Consider the following 23,129-nt stretch of genomic DNA (forward strand, 5'->3'; position numbering starts at 1 on the left):
ATCTTTGTCAAAAAAGCACCTAGAAGGAGTTGCCATTTTGCTGCAAAACTCAGCATACAGTTACATCTCAGATATGCAAATGATTAGAGTTGTGGTGTGATTAGATGAACGGTCTTGCCACCTGAGACCCTAAAAGTGGTTCCACGCTTGGCCTATAAAATGGCTCTTAGAGGCTACTTGTGTGTAGTGATCTCTTTTTCAGCTTGTGTAGAGCTTGTTGACCACTAGACGCCTCTACAATGCAATTGACTACATTTGGCCAAGTGAGCAAAGTTTGAGAGGGGGCACATTATAAGAATGTGAGAAGCTGGATGGTTGCATCAATAAATTGCCCACCACCTGGGCAGTTCTGACCAAACTGTTAGGAGGTGCTGGGACCAGTGGATGTGTGAGGGGATACACACAAAGTGACTGCGCTTAGGACATCCTCGACAGACCAAAGGTAGAGATGATCGTCTGATTGTCCGACAAGCGTAAGGAGCTCCAAATGTTTCATTGTCCACTATTTAGAAACAGGTGCCACAATCGTTACAGGACCTTGTGTCTATCAAAACTATTTCCAGGTGCTTAGCTAAAAGGACATTTACTCTCACGACACCCATTGCGTGTACTACCTTTGACACCCACCATCGCTTTTGTATGCAGTGGTGTCATAAACTCTAAAATTGGACTGGTACACAATGGAACCGGGTTGTTTTCAGTGCCAAATCCAGGTTTAGCTTGGGCATGGATGATGCCTGTGTTCGTGTCTGGAGACCTAGGGGTGAGCAGCTAAATCCTGCCCTTGCTATGGAGTGACACATTGCCTTCACTGCTGGTGTGATGGTCTGGGGGCCATTGCATATGACAGTCGGTCACCCCTAGTAGTGTCACAAGGGTCAATGACAACTCAGTGATAAGTTCAGGGCATTGTGTAGCCAAGAAGCATTTTCTAGCAGGATAATGCGTAGTCGCACACAGCAAGGGTGTCACAGGAATGCCACAACATTGCCACACTTTTGTGGCTTGCCCACCAGTCGCCAGATTTATCACCAATAAAACATGTATGGGGCCATCTAGGACAACAGTCTTGACAGCCTATGGGTTTGCACAATCTAGAGGCTCATTTACAGCAAATGTCAACCAATAAACTGCAGGACACCAAACGGAAGCTGTATATCTCCATGCGCGCCTGTATCACATCTTGCGTCCAAGCTGGAGGAGCTCCAACGGGTTACTAGAGCCTCCATGCATGCCCATATGACATCTTGCCTCCAAGTTAGAGGAGGCCCAACAGGGTACTAGAGCCTCCATGCCCGCCTATATCACATCTTCCATCCAAGTTATATATGGCCCAACAGGGTACCAGAGCCTCTCTTCAGGGGGTTAGTTTTCCACAATAAAGTATCCATTTGCTCTTATATTGTAACCCCCTTTTTTTATCAATGTTACAATCACACAGGGAGAGTTTTATTTGATACTGACAACGTTTTCTAGGTGCTTGATTTTTTTTTACCCTGAGTACCTTAAATACCGTACATACACGTCTACTATTGAGTCACATGTAAACTACCCAGAATGCTTATAATCATTGAGGGTCTATTCACCAACATTGCTGTCCAGCTGCTATTAAATCACCGAAACCACAATCCATACTTCTGTAGATTCAATAATGTCCAATTACATTATGGTTGAATTTGTTGTGGTGGGTCAGCAATATTTTACATCTAAATGATAATTTAGCTATTGAGCTGTTTTTCCTTTGATGGTTTTGAGTCTTCATCCGGGGAAGATTCTAAACGCAGGCATCATGTGTTTTCTCTTGCAGGCCTCGTGTCTCGCTTGAAAGGCTTGAAGACAAAAGTAGATAATATACAAAAGAGTACGCATGCATTTACCAGACAGCTAAACGAGCATCTGCGAGCTCTGAGAACCTTACCAAATGGTGAGTAACATATCATTCGTCCTCTTGTAGCTCTGTGATAAAACGGTAATAGAAAGCCAAGTCTCCATGGACTCTTGAATGGAGCGGAGAACATAGCTCTATTTATAGCATGAAATGGACTTTTATCCTGGAGAGCCGTGGAGAGATGCCGGATCACTGTGATACATTCTTTTATAAAGCCACTGGGAAAGTTGCAAGAGGTGACTAATATCATTTCCGAATGAAAGAAATAATACGCCACCATCTGTGTGGTTGTCATGGAGCTTCATTAAGGAAGGTGAAGCCCGGTAGGACAGTACACAAACTTTACATATCACCACAATACTTTTTCTAATTAGTTTTTTACATTACTTTTTTTCTTCAATTCTAGATTTCATTTCCAGTTTACCTTACGTTACACCATCGAATTCATGTTTATTTACGCTCTCTGTCCCGTAAACACACAGGCAAATCTATGTCAGATAGAACCTGGCATACAGATGTAGCGCTTCTGAAATTGAATTTCACGGCACAATATACATATATACATAGCGCGCCTATGTAATATGTGCAGCTTCAGAGTAATTATATGTCAGTGGATACACAAACTGTGTAATGCACCGAGCAGTGATGTAGACATTAGTTTGGCACATACTACCTTTGTAGATTTGTGCTATAGGTTAGGCCACATTCTGGCATAAATTATAGTAAATTTGCTGGACCTTAGCAGGCCATAGGCTCCGCAGAACTCCACACACTTTTCAAAAAAAATTGCTGGCTGCAGCATAAAACAGGAAAGGGTTGCACTTTCTTGCTCCAAAGCCCCATTGACCAAAATCAAACGTCTGGTGCAAGTTAAGTCATAAATTCTTCTCAAAAAGTAGAAAAACCTAAAACAAATTCTACACAATTTTGGTATCTTTGTTATTGTGTAAAGATAAAGATATCATTTAATTTATACTGAAAGGTTGATGCCATAAAAATAAAACTCAAAAAACTATGGCAGAATTACTGTTTTTTAATCCCACCCCACCCCCCACAAAATTATGAAAGTTATGCAATATAATATAAGTGTTTCAAAATGGTGCTACTAAAATTCTTCTCATCCTACAGGATTGCAAAAGCAAGCCCTCGTAAAGCTATACAGATGGAAAAAATGGAAAAAAGATTTTCAGAATGATTTTATTACTTTTTCTAAAAGCAAAACAATGAAAACGGGAAAAACAACATAATAAAATACTCCTACCTAATTCTAAGACCACCATTATCCATAAAACGAAATTAAGGGTCCCAAATCCTCCCCCACGTATCTCTTCTATCACACCTGATAGCCTTGAGGAAAAATAAAAATGTTATCCCTTTTGAAATGTGGAGTTAAAAAGACCTAAACAGTCACTGCATCAATAAGTACCAAACTAGGCCTGGTCTTGAGAGGGAACCTGTCACCACCTGCATACCAGAGCATGAGTGTGAGGCATCCACAGGGTGTATGGGGTATTCTGGTATTCTGAAAAGCGTTTTAGAATAAACATACTTTGATGCTCTGAACGGGGTTGGAGTCATGGGGGTGGAGCACTGGCGTAACTATAGAGGATGTAGGGCATGCGGTTGCACCCGGGCCCACGAGCCTTAGGGGGCCCATAACGCTTCTCTTCTCCATATAGGGAACCCAGTACTATGAATAAAACATTATAGTTGGAGGCCCTGTTACAGGTTTTGTATTGGGGCCCAGGAACTTCAAGTTACACCTCTGCATTAAGAGGTTAAGAGAAGTTGGGGGGCCCCAAGATAAACTTTTGCACCTGGGACCATGAGCCTTTATCTACGCCCCTGGGGTGGAGCCACTCCAGACGCTTCTCACTCTTATAAACATAGACTGACTTGTCTCTCCCTGCTTGTGTATATGGAGAGATCTGTCATTCTATGTGATCTGGGATGTTTTGGCAAGGCTCCGCCCCAATGACTCTAAGCCCCATTTTATGCTGATCTTCAAAGTAATAATGGTGGATAATTTGATCAGAGCAAAATGTAAGGAAATCAAGTCTCGAATAATTTGCAAATAATTTAGTGTACTTTCACACAATGTTATTTGTAATGCAGACTGATGTGCTTAACAAGTTCTAAAAAAGTAATGGAGGTGAAAAAATGTGTTCATGCCCAGAGAGCGGAGGGATATAATTTGCAAGGAATTTTACTTTTTGTGATACTAAAAAAGTAAATAACACTTCTTATTCTTTCATTCATCAGACACAAGCACTAAACTCCAGGATGCCAAGGACCTGGCTCTCTCTGCCAATGCCTCCGCAGCTGACACTTTAAGCCACATCATTAACTTCAGCCAGAAGCTGACGAATGCCACGTCAACATTGTCCAGGGTTAATGACACATTGCAGAAAACAAATGAGCTTCTTATCCACTCCTCAAGAACTGGTATGGAGTCTACTACCATGTTAGATGTGGAAATAAGTGGATTGCTAATGTGTAATATCATTTAGTTTTTTCTCTGATAGTTGAATTAAGACCTAAGAATCTGACCATTCGGGAAGTATCAAGCAGACTCTCACGGATACATTATTTAAATTTAAGGCCTTGTACCACAATTGCCTTTTATCGCCTATCCACAGGATAGGTAATAAAAGTCTGGTCGGTGGGGCCACACTGCTGAGCCCCCCACTGATCAGGAGTCCCTTGTCCACCTGTTCTCATCACTGTGGGCTTGCTGCACCCTCACGTAGGGAAGTGGAGATTGAATGGAGCAGCGGTCGCACATGGGTGGTGACACTCTATTCATGTCAACGATGCTGAGTGAAATAGCTGAGTACAAGTGCTTGACTATTTCAGGCAGTCCCAGTGAAGATGAATGGAGTGACACCGCACAGTCACGACAGCCACTACATTTAGTGTCTTCCTTCCTGCAGGGGGTGTAGTGAGCCAGCAGTGAGAAGGAAAGTGAAAGGCGAGACCTCCAGTAACAGCGGCCGATTGGTGGGGATCTGATCAGGGACACTTGCCGATCATCTATTGCTGACCTGTTGGTCTTCAATAGAAACATTTTTTTAAAGTCCTGAAATACCCCATTATATATTCAGCTTTATTTCCAAGACTCTGGCATTGTAGCTTCTATTTACAACAGATAATCACAACCGATCGACTTCATTGATTACAGGTTTTTGTCATCAAGAATTCTGCATTGTTTTGGCGGTCAAAAGTGACTGCAAACCTGAAGAAATTACATAGAACACGTGAACGTAGTCTGATGTTCCATGGAAGGTTCAATATGAACCAATCTATCCTTTCTCAGTACTTGTCACTGTGCTTTCCTCTGAGTCCTGAATGGCTGATCGGCCTATTTATACAGAGATACTGAAGCAGGGCATCAGTACATGTATTTACATTAGGGGGACAATGCTTTCTAGTTAAGGGGTGGACAAAAATATGGAAACACTGTACAAAATGCATGCCTTAACATCGGTTTCTGCGTGTCTTATTGAAATATAATTTATAATCCCATGCAACTTAAGTGGAGGTAATATGACATAAATGCTGCTGGGTTCCTTTGGTCAGGGGTTGAGCCACTCAGCTGCTGTTACCAGTTGGCTCCCAAAACCACCCAGAGCAGGGCAAGAGGTAAAGTAAACACAAATTTGGTGGGAAAGCTCTCAGCCAAGTAGGGGTCAAAAGAGCACCTCGGTGCTAATGGATAAAATCCCAAGCACTTCATACAGAGTTCCCATATTTTTGTCCACCCCTTGTATATTAGGCATAGAAAGGTAGGAACGTTTTCCTTGTGCATGGCGTATCCTTGATATAATACACATAAACATGGTCATTACCTATTGATGGAGTGATGTGTGTCTTCTGTTGTACAGCTGTAACAGCCGAGAGCAGGATAAAGGAAGTGGAGACACAAGCCAATATTTTACTGGATAGATTAAAACCATTGAAATTGCTTGAAGAAAATCTGAGCCGGAATCTATCTGAAATAAAAGAACTGATCAATCAGGCAAGGAAACAAGCAGCATCGGTATGTGAAATCCACGGCATTTCTTTACTCATAACACAGCTATTATTCAGCACTTGCAATAATCGTAAGCCGGATGTAATTACGCATTTTACTTGGTATAAAGCCCCTGACTGTATTTACAGCATTCAACCAAGAATATATAGTTTATAGTAAATCTCATCGCAAAACATTAACTACAGATCACATTATGGGCCTTATACTGAGGAAGGTTCTACTTAGGCCGCTGGGCTCACATGGGAGATACACATGCTGCATGTAGCCAGTATGCAGTGACATGGCGTATTGGCTGCGTGGCGCCAATTGCCATGTACTGACCTGGCATTTATATGTGCGTAATACACGCCGAGATAGAACATGCTGCGATTTTCCTTACGAGTGTATTTAGTGCAATTTGTGTGAATGGCAACATGGACATGGACCTTGGGGAGAATGGTACTGCTTATTCCGCACGCAAAACCTGTGCGTCAAATACACTATACCGACACGCTCGTGTGAGGAGGATACATTGTGTTTAAGGCTTCTCCCCCCTTTTTTCCATGGGCTGTAGCTGGTATTGCAGCGGAATTCCACATTCATTGGTGCTGAGCTGCAATACCAAATACAGCCTGGGTACAAGAGTTGCGCTGTTTCTGGATAGAAGCAGCCATTTTTTCAGTCTCTTCATTGCTTCTGAGGCTATTGAACTGCCTCCACCTATACAACATTGCACCAGTGCTCATTCTGAAACTTATTTGGCTATAATCACTGATTGAATCATACCTGCAGAAATAAGTTTTGAATATTTCCTGCGCCGTATGCTAATTCTTACCAAGTGGTCCGCTAGGTGGGCCAGACCATCTTGGCCCCTTGAGTATGTTCCATAACACTGCTGGAGATCACATCTTGGCGCATGCACATATTAGTGTTTCAAATCTGGACACAAAAGACACAGATGAACAGCGCATGCCTAGGGCCGCGATCTTCTGGTGCACAAGCGAAATTTAATCACCCTGCGGACGACGCCTCATATATCATCTATGTCACAGTGGCAGAGATGGCCGGCAACATGGAACCAGGACTCCAGGAGCCAAGACACCCTGGCCTGCCCACCGGGCTGCTGTGTCAGAATTAGCATACGGCGCAGGAAATTTTGAAAAAAAATATATTTTTTCAGATATGAGTTAATAAGCAATTATAACAAAATATGTTTTAATTGAGCACTAGTTCAGTGTTGTAGAGGGGGTTTAATAGCCTCAGATGACCAGGTTCCCTTTAATATGCTATATTCTAATGTTAATATTATACAATATTAATATTGTTATTGTACAATAAATATATGCAGGCTTATTACAAATGATCTTCCAGATTTGAACCCCTCAGAACTCACGTTTATGACACTCGGGTACGTAAATTTGATATAAACGGAAGAAGAAACTTAAAAAGTTTTGTTGCACAACATCAAAACTGTTTTCCACATAGAGGTGTTCAGTATGAGCCCCCTTTGTCACTGGGCACACATGGAACCTGTAGTCAAGTTCCTGCCATACATGTGGTGTATCCCGATTGACTGATGCAACGGCTTCTGTGATGCCCCAGATCATGCATGGTGGGTGATAAGGGGGCCATACAAACTCTTTAACACTCCCCCAGACAAAAAAATCATGGGTGTAAGGGCCAGGGAATGTGGAGGCCAAAGGAAGAAATTCACTGTCATCATGGCCAATCGTATCTGTTTGGTAGTCGCCTATTGAGCTCACTTCTGACTTCATTGTGATAACTGAGGAGAGGTGGGGTGCCCCATCTGTTGGAAGAGGAGTCCTGGTAATTCCTCTTCCAGCTGCGGCAGAAGCCATATCTGTAGCGTCCAGGTACGAGATCACCAGGATTGTTTCCTCATGGAAAATGAAGGGGCCGTACACTTTCCTACAGGTTATAGCGCAAAACACATTCACCTTGGGGGAGTTGCGCATGCGCTCCACGTAGATGTGGGTTTCTCCCCTTCCCCCAGATTCTGCCATTACGTTTGCTAACTGTGCCTGAAGGTGGAAGGTGGCTTCATCACTAAACACTCCATGAAACCATCACTTTCCATTAGAGTTTACATTGTACCTCAGCAGCTTAAAAACGGAATGCTGCGCTGTGATTGGTTGCTACGGGCAACAAGGATGTCTTACTAGTGGACTGTTTTACTAAATTAAAATTCTTACGTTTCTGTTTTAATTGATATCAAATTTGTGTATCTGAGTGTCATAAACGTGAGTTATGAAGGTTTCAAGTCAAGATCATTTGTAACAAATATAGGAGGACATTTACTAAGCCTGGAATTTCCTGCACTGGGTTTGGACAATTTCCTTAGGTGCGCTATATACATGAAGAGGCGCACCTGTCTACATGTATGCGGTACATCTGTGGCAGCTCCGCGCAATTAGACAGGGTCCAACCTGGCATATATTTCGGGTATAATTTACACCAGATTCTGGCAGAAATATAAATATATACATAAATATAAATCTATCACACCCCCTCTAACAAACCCCACCCACGGCTTTAGAAAAGGTGTCAAGGTAGGTGCAAAACTGGGGAAACTATCAAATTTTTTGCGCAAATGCAGCGTCCAAGGAGCGGGCTCACAGCCGAGGAAACAGCGGGTAGAGTAAGGCCCTGTCACGGGCCTCTACCATCTCCTCCCCTGGGGGTAGCTCAGGACCCGACCATGGTGCCACTAGGGGAGATCACAGGGCTAGTAACCAGGGGTTACCTTAAGTCCAGTTGTCACCCATGACGCCACCGTTCCGTCTTCTGCGGCAGATCTCTCAGATGTAATAAAGTAGTCCACACACAGGGTAACTTTCTGAACAAGAACCGGGAACAGTCAATTCTGTCCGTTTGCTGCAAACTTTTGAACTCACGTCCTCATAAACAGTCTATATACAGAACAAGTCACAGTGGTGTAACCAGGAGGATTCTCGGGGCATTTGCATAGTCAACAGTACAAGTTATCTGTGAAGTTCCTCTCCCAGCAAACTCTCTCTCTCCTGCAAACACTCAATTGCCCTCACTACTCTTCTTGCTAGAAAGCGGTTTCCTTACTCTCAGTACTTAGCAAAGTATTGGGTATCCCTGGGTTGAATGGGCCCAGGCGGAGCATCAGGCAATCACTCGGCCTCCTCCATGCTCCGTACACAGACCGATCTCCACAGTGTCTGCATGGTTTCCTCACTAACTTGACTCTTCGCTACCCTAGACTAGACTCTTCTTTGCATTCTGCAAACACATATACATAACACCATCACGTGACCACAAAACGATAAACTGAATATGATACATTTTCCAGACAGGACAGAACATAGCAGATATTAACCCTTTCAGTCCTGCAACCATTCAATCCACATACACCTAATGCATTACACAAACAACACATTGACAAGACAATGGGACGAGACAGACATAGAACATTATGGAGGGCTCCTACTAACAATACCCGGTATTTGTGACTTTTTTTATACCAGAAACTAGCATAAAATCGTTCATAAGTGCTTTCCATTTCTTTTATCAACTACTAAAGTTGATTTATGGTTTATGTTTTCAGATTAAAGTAGCTGTCTCAGCAGACAGAGATTGTGTCCGCTCTTACCACCCTGAAATCCGCTCTACAAACTTCAATACTCTTACACTGAATGTCAAGACCAATGAAGCGGATAATCTTCTCTTTTACTTGGGCAGTAACACTCAGGTGAGGCCGTTATTAAATATCAAGGCTATATCTTCCCAAGCTGCCTGTAGTGCTGGTTAATGAAACACTTATCTACAGTTTGCTGATCTATATTGGAAGGTCTTGATTCTATGATTCTTATACAAAATGCTTGGTTGCAACATATGCATCAAGGTGCTTTTTCTACGCAGCCAACTTGAAACCTTGATGCGGTCAGTGATGAGCAGGGTGACCGATTCCACCAAGAAGGTCATGGAGGGACGTTACCGGCGTAGATTGGATGTATATATGATGGTCGACTATTGTTGTAGCATCAGGCGAGATTGTCCACAAATTGAACACTCTAGGATAAGCTATTAGCCTAAATTTTTCCCTTAACCGCTACTACAATTTGACATAGAAAAACAATATGTTCTTTGTATGGACAGCATAACTATAAATAAACATTACATTCAGGTAATTTTTTTGACTTTCCATTTTATGTACATTTTGTATGGTTTTTATAAAAAAATGGAAGGTATCCTGTATCTTAAAAAGTTAATGTGATAGAAAAAAACTGGATTCAGAAGCCAAAAGTTAGAAAAAAAAATAAGTGTAAAATCTTAAGTCAACGAAAACTGTGTTCCCCAGTGTAATCAAAACGACACAGATCACCAGCATCCACTTCAGTGGGATTCTGTAGCCGCACCAATACTGTTACACACCACCTATAGACCCATTCAGGGGGCTTTCTCAAGTGTATCCAAACCCCAACTGCAATGTACATGTTGGGTATGCCAACCAATCATCATTTGTGGATCAAGCCAATTAAAATCCATATAAAAACATCATATATCCGTGAGGACCAATAAGAGGAACCTGTTTTTCCTTGGAATTGAGAGTATAGAATGGATTCATTGAACTAGTTTTTCTCATGAACTGATAGACATAGGAAATAGGGAATACCAAAGATGACTTGATGTGACATAGGAATAGATTTACTTCTTTCCTCAAGCAAGAGTAACGAATTTCAAAGTGTTGCATAGTTGGAACTTGACCCATTCTGAGTTGTAAGTTGCATGTCAGTTGGTGGTACCATGGGCTATGTTACTAAAAGCCATTTGCAGATTTGTTAGGTTAGATGATCAGATGTAAACCCCAATTAGAAATGTTGTTGTATGTCTTCTGATTTCATATCAGAAGCTATACAGCATTTGTATACCCTTTATGACCTGCACTATCATTTAGCCTGACACCTCATATAGGACTTGCACTTTTCCTAGTAATGTTTCTAAAAGCCTTATATTCTTTGAGGCCCTAAGAGATGCTGCATGCTCATATTGACTGAGCCTACAAGTAATATTCATCTGTAATCAGTTTTTAATCAACACAATATGCACATATAGTAACATTATTTCATTTTAATTTTTGCTATTGGATAGGCTGATTTCATGGCAGTCGAAATGCAAAAAGGTAAAGTTTCTTTCCTGTGGGACTTGGGCACCGGAGTAGCTAGAATTGAAGACCCTGATATCCAAATAGACAACAGCAAATGGCATAAAATACATGCAACAAGGTAAATGCTCTTTTTTTTTCGTCATGTTATCATTATAGATTCCTTATATGTTTTATTTCTACTCTTAACCCTTTCCAATCCAATTTGGGATTCAGTTTCCTAAAAGGCTTTCTCTTTTTTCTGTTATAAAACGGTGCCATCTGCTGGCTAAAGCCAGTGTGTGTGCACCAGAGAGGCTCCGACAGCAGAGTGGCTGGCAATAGACGGTAAGAATGCCCTGTCGGACGTCTTCTGACATTGGAGATGTACAAGCTTCAATCAGAATATAGGAAGACGTCAGACAGTGAATTGGAAAGGGTTAAATGACTCCTCTGGTTTAGAAAAAACATTTATAAATACCCTATTAGGGGATAGTCAATTAAAAGAGGTCCCTTGTTTGGGACCTCCATTAAATAAACCGGAGGGACAGTAGTTACAAAGATTTGTAGAGAATTCTTGCCCATTACACAGACAATTTATTGAGTTTAATGAGCAACATGCTATGCTTAATATCTCCTATAGTGGCGCTACAGGCGAATTGAGCAATTATTGGCAGTTGTCATTGCTAATGTCTTCATTTTTGGAGGACTCTGTCAATGATAAGAGATTGGCAAAACTGAACCATATTTTAATGTGTTCTCTTTATCTTATTTATCTGTGTCATGATTTGCTCCACTCTATAAAGCACCAGTAAGTCTTTATTTCAAAAATTCACTTACGCTTATTTATTTGTGTAACAGGTTTGGTAGATCAGGAACGCTGAGTGTAGAAGAAGTCGCCTCCTCTCAAAAAACGTCACCTAAAACATTGTCTTCTCCAGGAACGTCATCCATTCTCCATGTGGATAATTCCACTCTAATGTTTGTTGGAGGCATTGGAAGTGGGATACAGGTATGGTAAAAGACTTCTAGAATTCAGGTGGCACTGTGAAAAGTATTGGCAGAACCCACAGACTGCTCTTCTTTAGTATATCACTGAGGAGATTCCTAACATCCAGATGCCTTTACCATACTAGGACAAGAGAAAAGATTTCATTGCTTGGGGCCTGGGGGAGATAAAGTCTTTCCTTGAGTCTAGTTGGCCTACGGAGTTTTTTTTTCTAGCTCATGCAATGCTTCCTGGGAAAAAGAAAGTATGCAAATCGGGGCTGTGAAGGTGCTTTTCCATTCCCTATTTGCATTCACTATGGGGAAAAGTTATTGCAGAAACTTTCATCATAGTTGGAAATTTTTGCGACTATTGTTAGTTACAGTCAGTGTTGTCAAATATTTGTTTCTGCACCTGCAGTTTCAAAGAAAACACGGACTCAAACATTTTTCTGGCTGACAGTGAACAAAAGCGCCTTATTTTTACATACTGTCCAAGAATTTATGGTACACGTTGGTAACCTTTGTTGGCGTACATGACAGTTTTTCTACAAAAATAGTAATACTAAAGTTGCATTTTACAGCAAATTTCACACGTCTGCAACTTTAAAGCACATCAGATTTCACTTTGTGCTGTGTAGATCTACACTGAAAATTTGGCTGAAATGCTGGTACTGAGCAGCGGGTGTTGGGAGGAGGAACTGAATCTCTATTGCAGCTGTTGTCCGGGCACATAACTGTAAGGAGAGGAATGACTTTAAAATCAATGAAAAGAGCTGCATCCTTCCAGCTTCATGCACAGTTGGAGCTCGACAGCCTCGGCTCCTGCCTAGTTCTTACTTTCTACTTGCCCATAGTTGCTATTAACAGAGCAGAATTCTTCCATCAAACATCCTGTTATTACACATCACCTTAGAAATGATTAGTCTTATATTATTGCATGTTCTTCTTATCTTCTAGAAGTCAGCAACAGTCCGCACATCAGACTTTAAGGGCTGCATAGGTGAAGCATTCCTGAATGGGAAATCTATTGGCCTGTGGAACTATGTGCAGAGACATGGCAAGTGTGATGGATGCTATGGAAGGTATTTAATGTAGCCCTGATAAGAAGTGGTATATTGATTGCTTATGGCTTCTTTATCTAAAATAATTGCTGGTACATAAGCAATTCAGCGGAGCATGCGGCATGCCATGACCTTTAGAGCAGGTTGCTTGAGCTGAACTACAGCAGTGAAGATAAATCTAAGTGTATCTGGCTTTCTTCATGGTGTTCATTTTGGATTTTTCTGTGAAACATGGCCTAGGGTAGCTGCACTGGAGCTCTGGGGTAGAGCTCTGGGCAGATCCTTCCTTTTAGTTCTTCTATACAAAGCTCATTACAATCCTAGGATCAACAATCTATCAAAGTGAAATATAGCAATAAACAGTTAAAGTGTAACTAAACTTTTGGATAAAGTTTCAGAATATGCTGTTGTGCGGGCTAACGAGGAATAACAGCATTGCTGGCCATTATGTTACTTGTATCCTGTGTTTTTTAACCTTTTTTTTCCCTTCTGCATGCTCAATTTGCCTTTAGCAGTTTGCAATGAACTTAGGAGGAGAGGAGACAAATGCCATGATGTCTCCCATACACAGCACATAGGGAGAGGAGATTCTGCTCCCCTAGCTCTGTAGCACACTCTCAGAAGCAGCATGGAGGACATTATACAGCAATACCCAGCAAAGCAGATATGAATCTTAGGCTTTGTATCTTGCTTTGCCGTCACCCTCCAGCAGCACCTTCCCCCTCCTTTTCCCTTCTCCTCTCCCATTTCCATATACATCTATAGGCAGCTGTAATCTGATCTCTCAGTGTATGGACTTATTTATCAGTACATTCAGAGTGAGTGATCAGTGCAGAAGACAGGGGAGGAGAAGTGGCCGACAAGTGGATAAACAAGCATTTTCTCTAATAGGGTTTAGTGTATTACAAAGTTCCTTATATTTGCTTGTCTTATGGATTTATGAAAAAGTGAGAACTTTAGTTGTTTCTTAAACTCTAAAAACAGATACAGATTAATCTTGAAATGAATATTGAATTAATAGCCATTTTATTTGCACAACATATAGTGTCCTTTATTATCTCAACAGCTCACAGCTGTATTCTCTGAGGCCCCAGAAGCATCCAGTTCTTTACATTACATCCAATATTTTAGGAAAAACATTTCCTCTACAACATCTTAAATGTAGAACACAATAAATAAAGTCTCCAGGAAATCTCTGTCTTAGCTGTGCTGCCATTGCCTTGTGTTCTTTAATTTGCTCCAGATGCTTGTAGGAACCACTAAGATACTGCATTAACAAAAGCCTTTTTCTTAAAGTTTAGCTTTTTGTTGAGAATTACTTTAAGCTCCAAAGTAGTGCAGGGAAAGAAACCAGCTCTGATTGGTTGCTCTGGCATTTTTATTTGACACTTTTGGTAAGTTAGGCTACTTGCATTGACATTAGATAACATGTCAAATTCACCTTCCAGTCCAGAACGCAATGGAATCTGAATGGAACATTCCCCAGTACTAACACACACAAATGTAACAAACAGGAAATGAAGTCCTAGTTACAAAAGCCTGCCAACATTTACCTGGCTTTTTAGGTTCTGTATCCCTGCTGGAGACTTGTATATTTAGAAGAGAAATTCAAGGACATGTGTTGCAGTTACCAGGTTGGACCAGCAGAGGGCGATGTATACCAACATACTGGATTAAGACACTATCTTGTAATATTATATCACAGCATGTAATCACTGAAGCACACAACTAAGTGCATTTTCATGGTATATTAGGATAAATATAGATTTATGGGCTGCAGCATTAAAAGTAATTTCCTATTGTCACCTCACAGCTGTGCCTATGTTTCTAAATGTACTTTTTTCATATTTCCTGAAAATTTGGGCCAGTTAGTGACTATACAGAGTGTTCCTTCTAGCCACACGCATCTTCTAAAAGTTTGTGTAACTGTTTATGCATGTTTGTAAACTGGAGTCATTGACTACTTAATATTTTTTCTAGCCCCCAGGATGAAGACATTTCATTCTATTTTGATGGCAGTGGGTATTCCATTGTGGAAAAGACCCTACGTTCTACCACGACCCAGATATTTATACATTTCCGCACATTTTCACCAAATGGGCTCCTTCTTTACCTCGCCTCTAATGGAACGGTAGGTCTGATTACATGTTGTGTCATAGTTGTGCATTTCTACTCAAATGTGGGGATATGAGATAAATCAGTAGCTGACTGCCATTGACTATTGAACTCCTGCGGGACTAATGAAGGGAGGTAAAATCTTTGGTCAAGAACTAGTTAAGGGAGTATTCTCACCTAGTGTATTTATGGCATATCTACAGTGTATTGCATAAATGCCTTTGCAGGTATAGGTCCCACCTGTGGAGTAAGGAGGGGTTTGCAATTTGCAAACGTTGATTCAGTGCTGCTGATTATTGAAATCAGTGGAGAGGTGGCCATGCTTTCATGCAGCTTTCCCCATTGAACTCTATGGGAGCTGCAGAAAAAGTCAAGCAAACAGCGGTTGGTTCTTTTTGTAACTTCCATAGACCTCAATAGAGATACGTACAGGTGAGGTCCCAGAGGCAGAGAAGACACCTTTCAGGCATTTATAGCATTTCCAACTTTGCCTATAAAATCAACATGGATGAAACAGAAATACATCCACAATAAAAGAATATGCTCCGAAATGCAACACAATGGTAAAAAACATCAGAAAAATGCATAAAGACTGGATGGAGCTCTGGGCCTTTTTCTGCCGTCATGTTTCTCCGATAGTCTCCAGTGCTCGATAGTATAAACATCAATGTAACATTTGGTCCACATTTGTAGTTAATTTTATCTTCAGGCTAGTGTGAATTGTAATGTAAACCCTGGCATTCCACAGAGACCCCATCAGAGAAATGAGAGCTGACAAGTGAAATGCCCCCCGCCCGAGCTAGCCACACCACGCAGCTGTTGACTATGGTCAAGAACAGACCAAGGCTGAGTCAAGCAACTCCGGCTAGATTCACATGTTCAGCACTTCATATGACCAAGAACATCACATTGGGGAAACAACATCTCTATATGCAAATTGCAAACACAAACATTGTTGTCCCCACTCTCTATGTAAATGGTCCTACTGTAACAAAATAGCTTGTAAATGGCTATGATAGACATTTGTTCCAAGAATATAGATATCTGATTGTACAAAAATATACACCAAGCCCTAGGATGAGGCATTGCAACTGAAAATGAGAAGCAGGCAGCAGAGGTCTAATCACACCGGGTCACCTATTCTTACAGAGGGACAGAGCAGAGTCATGCAGTGCAAAGGAGCTAGAACATTTCATTTTAATTGCACAGTAGCAAGTCATGCCAGATGGTGCAATCTCACTATATAAAGCATTCAGGCCGGCTCTAGGCAGGATAGTAAATGTTGCACTGGCATCCAGGATTGTTCAGTTATGGCTTGGTTAAGTATAGTGTGCAGCCAAAGCATAAAGTATGATAGTATACAGAGGAAAATATTTAAAGTACATGCCTTGTGTCCCACGATCTGTTTATACCCAGGACTGTGACTGTAACAAGGGGGCATCCTCTACATCTAGAGGAAAGAAGGTTTCTACACTGACATAGAAGCGGGTTCTTTACTGTAAGAGCAGTGATACTATGGAACTCTCTGCCTGAGGATGTGCTGATTTAATTGAATTTAGCGGGAGCTTTGCCTGCATTACCAACCTGGGCCACTGCAATGTGTACAGAGCTGTCTGCTTCCTGCTCCTTACACACTGTCAGTGGCCAGGCGAATAGCTGATTGGCAGGGGTCCCAAGCAACAGACTCTTGCCCATCAACAATTGATGACCTATGCTGAGGATAAGTAATCAGTAGCTTAAGGCTTACTCCTATCTTGGGGATTCTGTTTCAATGTGTTCTAAAGAGGACAATAAAGCTCTCCCCATTACAGTTCTATTTTGAAATTGCCCGCATCTCGTGAGATCCTTTAGTTTTTCTTCCTGAAGTTTACCGCTCTTTGCAAGAGAACCAACAATCTCTGCTACAGAATGAACATAAACCAATGCTGGTCTAAAGCGGTAACATGAACGCGTTGCACGTTAGCGCTTTAGACCAGCATTGGTTTATGTTCATTTAAATAAATATATTTTGTGGAATACGGTTTGAGGATCATAGTAAAACCACTTCCAACAAGAGACTTACAGTAAGAGCGCGGAAGAAGAGTTTTTTTCTTTACTTTTTGTCAATTCCCCATTCTGGTTTATCGGACCGTCTGGGTTTTCTTTCCTCCTGCTGCTCTCCTTAATTCCTGAGGATATCTGGGGATCTCTACATAACTTACTACAAGCACACCAGGACCATCTGTGCAGGCGGGATGCCCCTTTTCCACTTCAGGGGCCCCGCTGTGCACCCAATATGGAAAGACACCTTTAAGAGGTGGACAACTGCTCAAGCTGATTACTAGATACCAGGTTCGAAGTATCCACATCGTTATATCCTCCCACATCATTATCTACACCTGTCTGATGCAATATTTGCTGTGTCGGCATTCTCACACCCTAATCTGAACATTTTTCATGTCTCTTACTGATGAGATTGTCAGGACTAAATACTTGAGTGCTTTTCTGTTTCCTCCATCAGAGAGACTTTCTGTCTCTAGAAATAGTGGATGGAAAGCTACGCCTTTCAGTGGAGTTGGGTTCAGGTCCTCTGATACTGACAACAGATGGACGATACAACGATGGAACTTGGTATAAAGTTGCTTTCCAGCGGAATAAAAAGCAAGGTATAATAATCTGATCCTTACCTTTTCCATGACCACACTTGGGGCAAGGGACTTTACTTTTAGTGTGTAATGATTTATTGGTTATTGGTGACCTCAGATGAGAATGGCTTGAGTCCGCCAGAGTAGGAGCTGCTTTTCCAGTGCGGCTCTCCAATCTGACTCATAGAGCGGGTTCTAAGTCCATATTCCCTAATAGGCCATATGAGTTGTAGCAGTAGGAGTATAGGATGGACTCATTGGGTGTAAAAAAGTTTTTTACTTACTTTATAGAGGAGTCCACTTGACCAGAGAGACTCCTCCATAGTCCAGGTCAGCTCTATGTAACTTCAATAGACACACCAGTCTAAGTAAAAAATGTTCTCTTTTCCATTCCTGCCCGATGTCCCCCATACCACCAGCCCACCAGGAGTGCAGGAATGTTTACTTTTAACTTTGTTTGCTAATAAGCCATCTGAACAGGGGTTCTCTTTATGAAACAACCCATTTAATGACTTGAAGAAAGACATACATGTCAGTATATCTAATATTCTTATTATTTTTGAAAAGGTATGCTAGCTGTTATGGATTCCCACAATTCCAGCCAGAAGGAGACAAAACAAGGAGAAGCCCCTGGCACCGCATCAGACCTTAACAGATCAGATAAAGATCCAATATATATTGGTGGCCTTCCTAGATCCAGGGTCATCAGGTATGTTGTCATGTGACAAAGAAGGAATTGCCCTATACATGCTACTTTGTATTATATATAGAAAAACTGTCTTTAAATATTAGAGGGCCACTCCAGTGAAAACCTATTTTTCCATCCCCCCCCTCACCTGATTACCTGTCACACTCTGGAGGTCTTATCTGTATGTAGCAGTCACTTCCATGCAGTGCAGCCTCCTGTCTGATGTTTATCAGGCACCATCATGATGTTGAGATTTTTGCTTTCACATTCACATCAATTCAATGATGCATCATCACAGCATTACATGATCACCTAGAGACTGTAGTATTACTTCTTCAGAGAAAACTCTGTCATTACATTCTGTATTTACCTAAATAAACTACAGACCATACGTATACAATCAAGAGATGAGTTGTGATCTCCTCTATTATAACTATGTGACAGGAGCTGCATGATTATTGTCAGTAATTGTGATAGGAGTGTCTGAATTCACTTTTAGGCAGTTTCTGTGATAGGATTTATGTAGTAACAGCCTGAGAAACTGACCGGAAAATAAAGAGATAACCCCAAGTAAATGTGAGCTGGTCAAAATTGAGATCATGTAACCATCTGAAGAGAAAGAGAACATTGAGTTTCAGATATAATGAAATAACTAACCAAGTTAACACAAGCCAAATTAAGACCCATTTAGACACAATGATTATCACTCAAAAGCCACCTTTTGAGGAATAATCGTTGCATGTAAATGTGCCCATCTTTCACTTTTCTGCCGAATTATGAATTTCAGTCCGGCATGAAATCCATTGTTCCGCAGAACAGCTGATAAGCAGGACCGCACGCTGTGCTCTGCCAGGGGAGCGCTGATAACAGCTGATTACATTGTCTCAGTTGTCAGCCCCGCGGCAGAACAAAAGGAATTTATTCATAGAACATCGGTCTGTTCCCTGAATACAGCTCCCAGCGGCTCACACACTACTAATTAATACTTATTGGCATTAGTATCAAGTAGTAGTTTATGCAAAATGATCGCTCAAAGGCCATCTTTTGAGTGATCATCTTTGTGTGTAAATGCACCTTTATATGTACTGGTTGGGATAGCTACATAATGAATGAAACAAATTTCACTGGAGTGGCCCTTTAAATAAGACCATCAGCAGTTCTCTTCGGTTTCTGATCATACATTAGTTATGCATATATATTTTATGGTCATATATATTTTTTTATAAAACATGTCCTACCATTTAATGACCGTGTCTAGGCGCCAGCTGAGCAGCAGATCTTATGTTGGTTGCATAAGGAATTTGGAGATTTCGCGCTCAAACTTTGACTTGCAGAGAAATGCGTATGGTGTGAGAAAAGGCTGTATATTAGAGGTGAGAGGCGCTTGGGATTACTTACCAGTATCATTTATATCTAGTTAAACAGCTTTCAGCTTTTCAATGAAGTCGCTTAATAAAGAAACGGGAGATTCTTCATGCCTAGATGAAAATATTTTGCTACCTACTAATATTTTCCAAACGTTTATACCGATAATATGAACCATACTTAAAATGAATATCCACCTTCTAGCTCCATATTGTTTTTCATTCCAACATTCTGTACTGATTCATTTTACAATATACAATATACAATACATCCAGTATATAGGACACACATCTGCAAATCCCCTATAAAGCCATAGTGTTAAAATATTAAAATTCTGTCCACCTACAGCTACCACTAGGGGGAGTGTAGGAGCCAACTTAATACAGATTTCCTTTTGGGTAATGTGCAATTCATCTACTGTAAGGTTCTACTCTCCCCTTAAAGGGGTTTTCTCACGAAAGCAAGTGAGGTTATACACTTCTGTATGGCCATATTAATGCACTTTGTAATATACATCGTGCATTAAATATGAGCCATACAGAAGTTATTCACTTACCTGCTCCGTTGCTAGCGTCCCCGTTGCCATGGATCCATCTAATTTCGCTTTCTTCTGGCGTTTTTAGACGCGCTTGCGCTGTGCGGTCTTCTTCCTGGTGAATGGGGCCGCTCGTGCCGGAGAGCTGGTCATCGTAGCTCCGCCCCGTCACGTGTGCCGATTGCAGCCAATCAGGAGGCTGGAATCGGCAATGGACCGCACAGAGCCCACGGTGCACCATGGGAAAGGACCCGCGGTGCATCGTGGGTGAAGATCCTGGCGGCCATCTTGGTGAAGGAAGAAGTAGGAAGAAGGAAGACGTCGCAGAGCGGGGATTCGGGTAAGTAATATGTTGTTTTTTTTTTTAACACATCCATTGGGGTTGTCCTGCGCCGAACGGGGGGCCTATGGAAAAAAAAAACTGTTTCGGCGCAAGACAACCCCTTTAAGGCTTTATTCACATGGATGTAATTCCTGTCTGTGTTCCGTCTATGTATGTAGCAGACTTCACCTGGACACCACATGGACCCATAATAGCCATTAAGGCTATTCACAGATGCAATTTTTCGATGGCTTCTATGAAGCTATAGCAGTATGTTCTCTTCCCCCATGCTATGTTTAGGGCTCTATGAAAGTCACGCAGCACATGGATGGTGTGTCCATAGTGTTTTGTGTCTGACGTTGCAGATAGCACATGGGCTTTCCTGTGTGAATAAAGCCTAATTACGTACTATTGTTTCCACTTCCTAAATCAGAATTCATTGGTAAGTAGACTTGTATTTCATTCCTTATATATATAGTATGTATTTCAGTTGATGCTGTAGCCGTATATATAATTTGTTCTCTCTCTTCTGCTTAGCCGACCCGTAGTATAACAGTCCTTAATGACGGCTATGTAGAGATGGAGCCTGTGTCCCTGTCACCAGAATCTGAGCTCATGGTGTCATTTTCCACACTCAATGAGACTGGAATTATCTTGGCTGGTTTTGGCAAGTCAGCGGAGAAACGAAGTCGCAGACAAGCCCAACTAGTGAGTAATGCCAGTTACTTTAAAGGTCAATGTAATGCTTAAATCAAGTTTCCACTATGCAATCATCCAGAATAATTAAAAGCCAGATTTTGCAACAAGATATAGAATTCCTTTTTTAAAGTGGTTCTATACCTTGTAACTTAGAGTAAATATAAAAAGTTCAAAGGGGCTTTCGACTTCTTGTAAAGTGAGGCTCTACTTTTATCTACCAGCTACAGTGTAACGCCAAAAAATATGAAATGCACCATATTTGGCATACATTTCATTTCAGCTTTTGCAGTTTTCACAGACTTATTACTCAGTTTTTTCATGGAGCAATGTATAAAAATCTGTTGCTGGTTAGAAACTGTCAACAGGTAAGTTATAAAATGTTATTAAATCAGCCAGAGAGTTATTATACACTCAAGAGTGCTACAAAGGGACACAAAAATACTAAAAGCATCTGTAAAGAAAAGTGTAATAAAGAATATGCACAGAATGAAATCAGATTAAAATTACAGATGTAACTGGCGCCAAATGAAAGCTTAGAGCATTGTGTTAATAGCATAACGTAATGAATGTTCATACGCTATTTGCATATTGTCTCCACCCCCATACACTACACTAAGGCCGCCTGCACACGAGCGTTCCGCTAGCGGATTTTCACACGCGTATGGTACCTAAATGTGCTTGCGGATAGGTGCGGATGCGTGAAAAATCACGCGCGGATATACGCGGATGTGTTGCGGAAAAAAACGCGCAGAAAAACCAGCAGACACCCCTTATTGTAAACCCAACCCCTAGAGAACTGCCCATTCCTTGGAAAACAGCTTAAAAGCCAACACCCAGACTCCGTTTTGTCCCTCTTGCTTGTGCGAGCACCGTTAAATTATTCTGGCAACATGCTTTCACCCGGTGAGCAGATGTCTTTGTGGGCATGGTTGATCCATGTAACTTTTTTCGGGCGCGTCTCCAGCGTGACTTTATTTCAGTCACTGCAAAAAAATTCACAAGAGGAATTCATTACTACAGATTTTGCATTCTTACATCCTGCATTGGCAAGAAATACTACCTATCTCCCTCTACAAATTTGCCTGTGAAGCTCTGCTGTGTGTTGGGACGCCTCCTACCACGCCTACTTCCTGTAGTCATAGCAACCAGTGACTCCATCCGCAGCTGCACTGCGGATGTACTGCGTGAAAAAACGCACCCATTCACTTGTATTGGAGGCTTCACGCGCAGAATCCGACCCAAATTAGAACAGGTCGCAGATTTTTTCACACGCGTGAAAAAACGCGATACAAATCCGTCCGTCTGGGGACAGCTGCGGATCCTCATAGGAGTATATTGGCTGCGGTCTGGGGAAGATAATGTGCCTAAAATAACGCACTGGAAATTCCGTTCGTGTGCAGGCACCCTAACACCTTCGGTCAAGATGGTGCTTGCTACATCTGTGAACAGCAAAAAAAGTGAATTAACATAAGTAACAATTAAAACCAGTTGACAAATAAGCCAAGGCCGGATGTGGCAGATGGTTTCCATCGTAGATTTTACTGCCGTTTTCATCATTTGCATTTCAGGGGACAAAATCTTCACTAAAGGTCTGTTGCAGGAGAATGAAAAATGTTCTAATTCTGCACAGATTTTTTCCATTATGTGTAGATATGGTTTTGAATTCCCTAATTACACTGTAAATCTGCATAATTTCATA

The 23,129-nt window shown here is 41.4% G+C and overlaps 1 protein-coding gene across 1 annotated transcript in view; it reads left to right on the forward strand.

Annotated features, from left to right (window-relative positions):
• The window catches only part of LAMA1 (laminin subunit alpha 1), a 203,723-nt gene that overhangs the window by 160,849 nt on the left and 19,745 nt on the right, over window positions 1-23,129 (forward strand). The window contains exons 42-53 of the mRNA XM_066579574.1: window positions 1,808-1,924; window positions 4,151-4,333; window positions 5,773-5,927; window positions 9,496-9,639; window positions 11,040-11,173; window positions 11,893-12,043; window positions 12,979-13,103; window positions 15,063-15,213; window positions 17,698-17,842; window positions 18,389-18,530; window positions 19,768-19,882; window positions 21,269-21,439. Coding sequence (XP_066435671.1) covers window positions 1,808-1,924; window positions 4,151-4,333; window positions 5,773-5,927; window positions 9,496-9,639; window positions 11,040-11,173; window positions 11,893-12,043; window positions 12,979-13,103; window positions 15,063-15,213; window positions 17,698-17,842; window positions 18,389-18,530; window positions 19,768-19,882; window positions 21,269-21,439 — 1,733 coding nt within the window. The remainder of the gene's footprint in view (window positions 1-1,807; window positions 1,925-4,150; window positions 4,334-5,772; window positions 5,928-9,495; window positions 9,640-11,039; window positions 11,174-11,892; window positions 12,044-12,978; window positions 13,104-15,062; window positions 15,214-17,697; window positions 17,843-18,388; window positions 18,531-19,767; window positions 19,883-21,268; window positions 21,440-23,129) is intronic.

This window comes from Eleutherodactylus coqui, chromosome 9, assembly GCF_035609145.1.
Source record: "Eleutherodactylus coqui strain aEleCoq1 chromosome 9, aEleCoq1.hap1, whole genome shotgun sequence".
Lineage (NCBI taxonomy): Eukaryota > Metazoa > Chordata > Amphibia > Anura > Eleutherodactylidae > Eleutherodactylus > Eleutherodactylus coqui.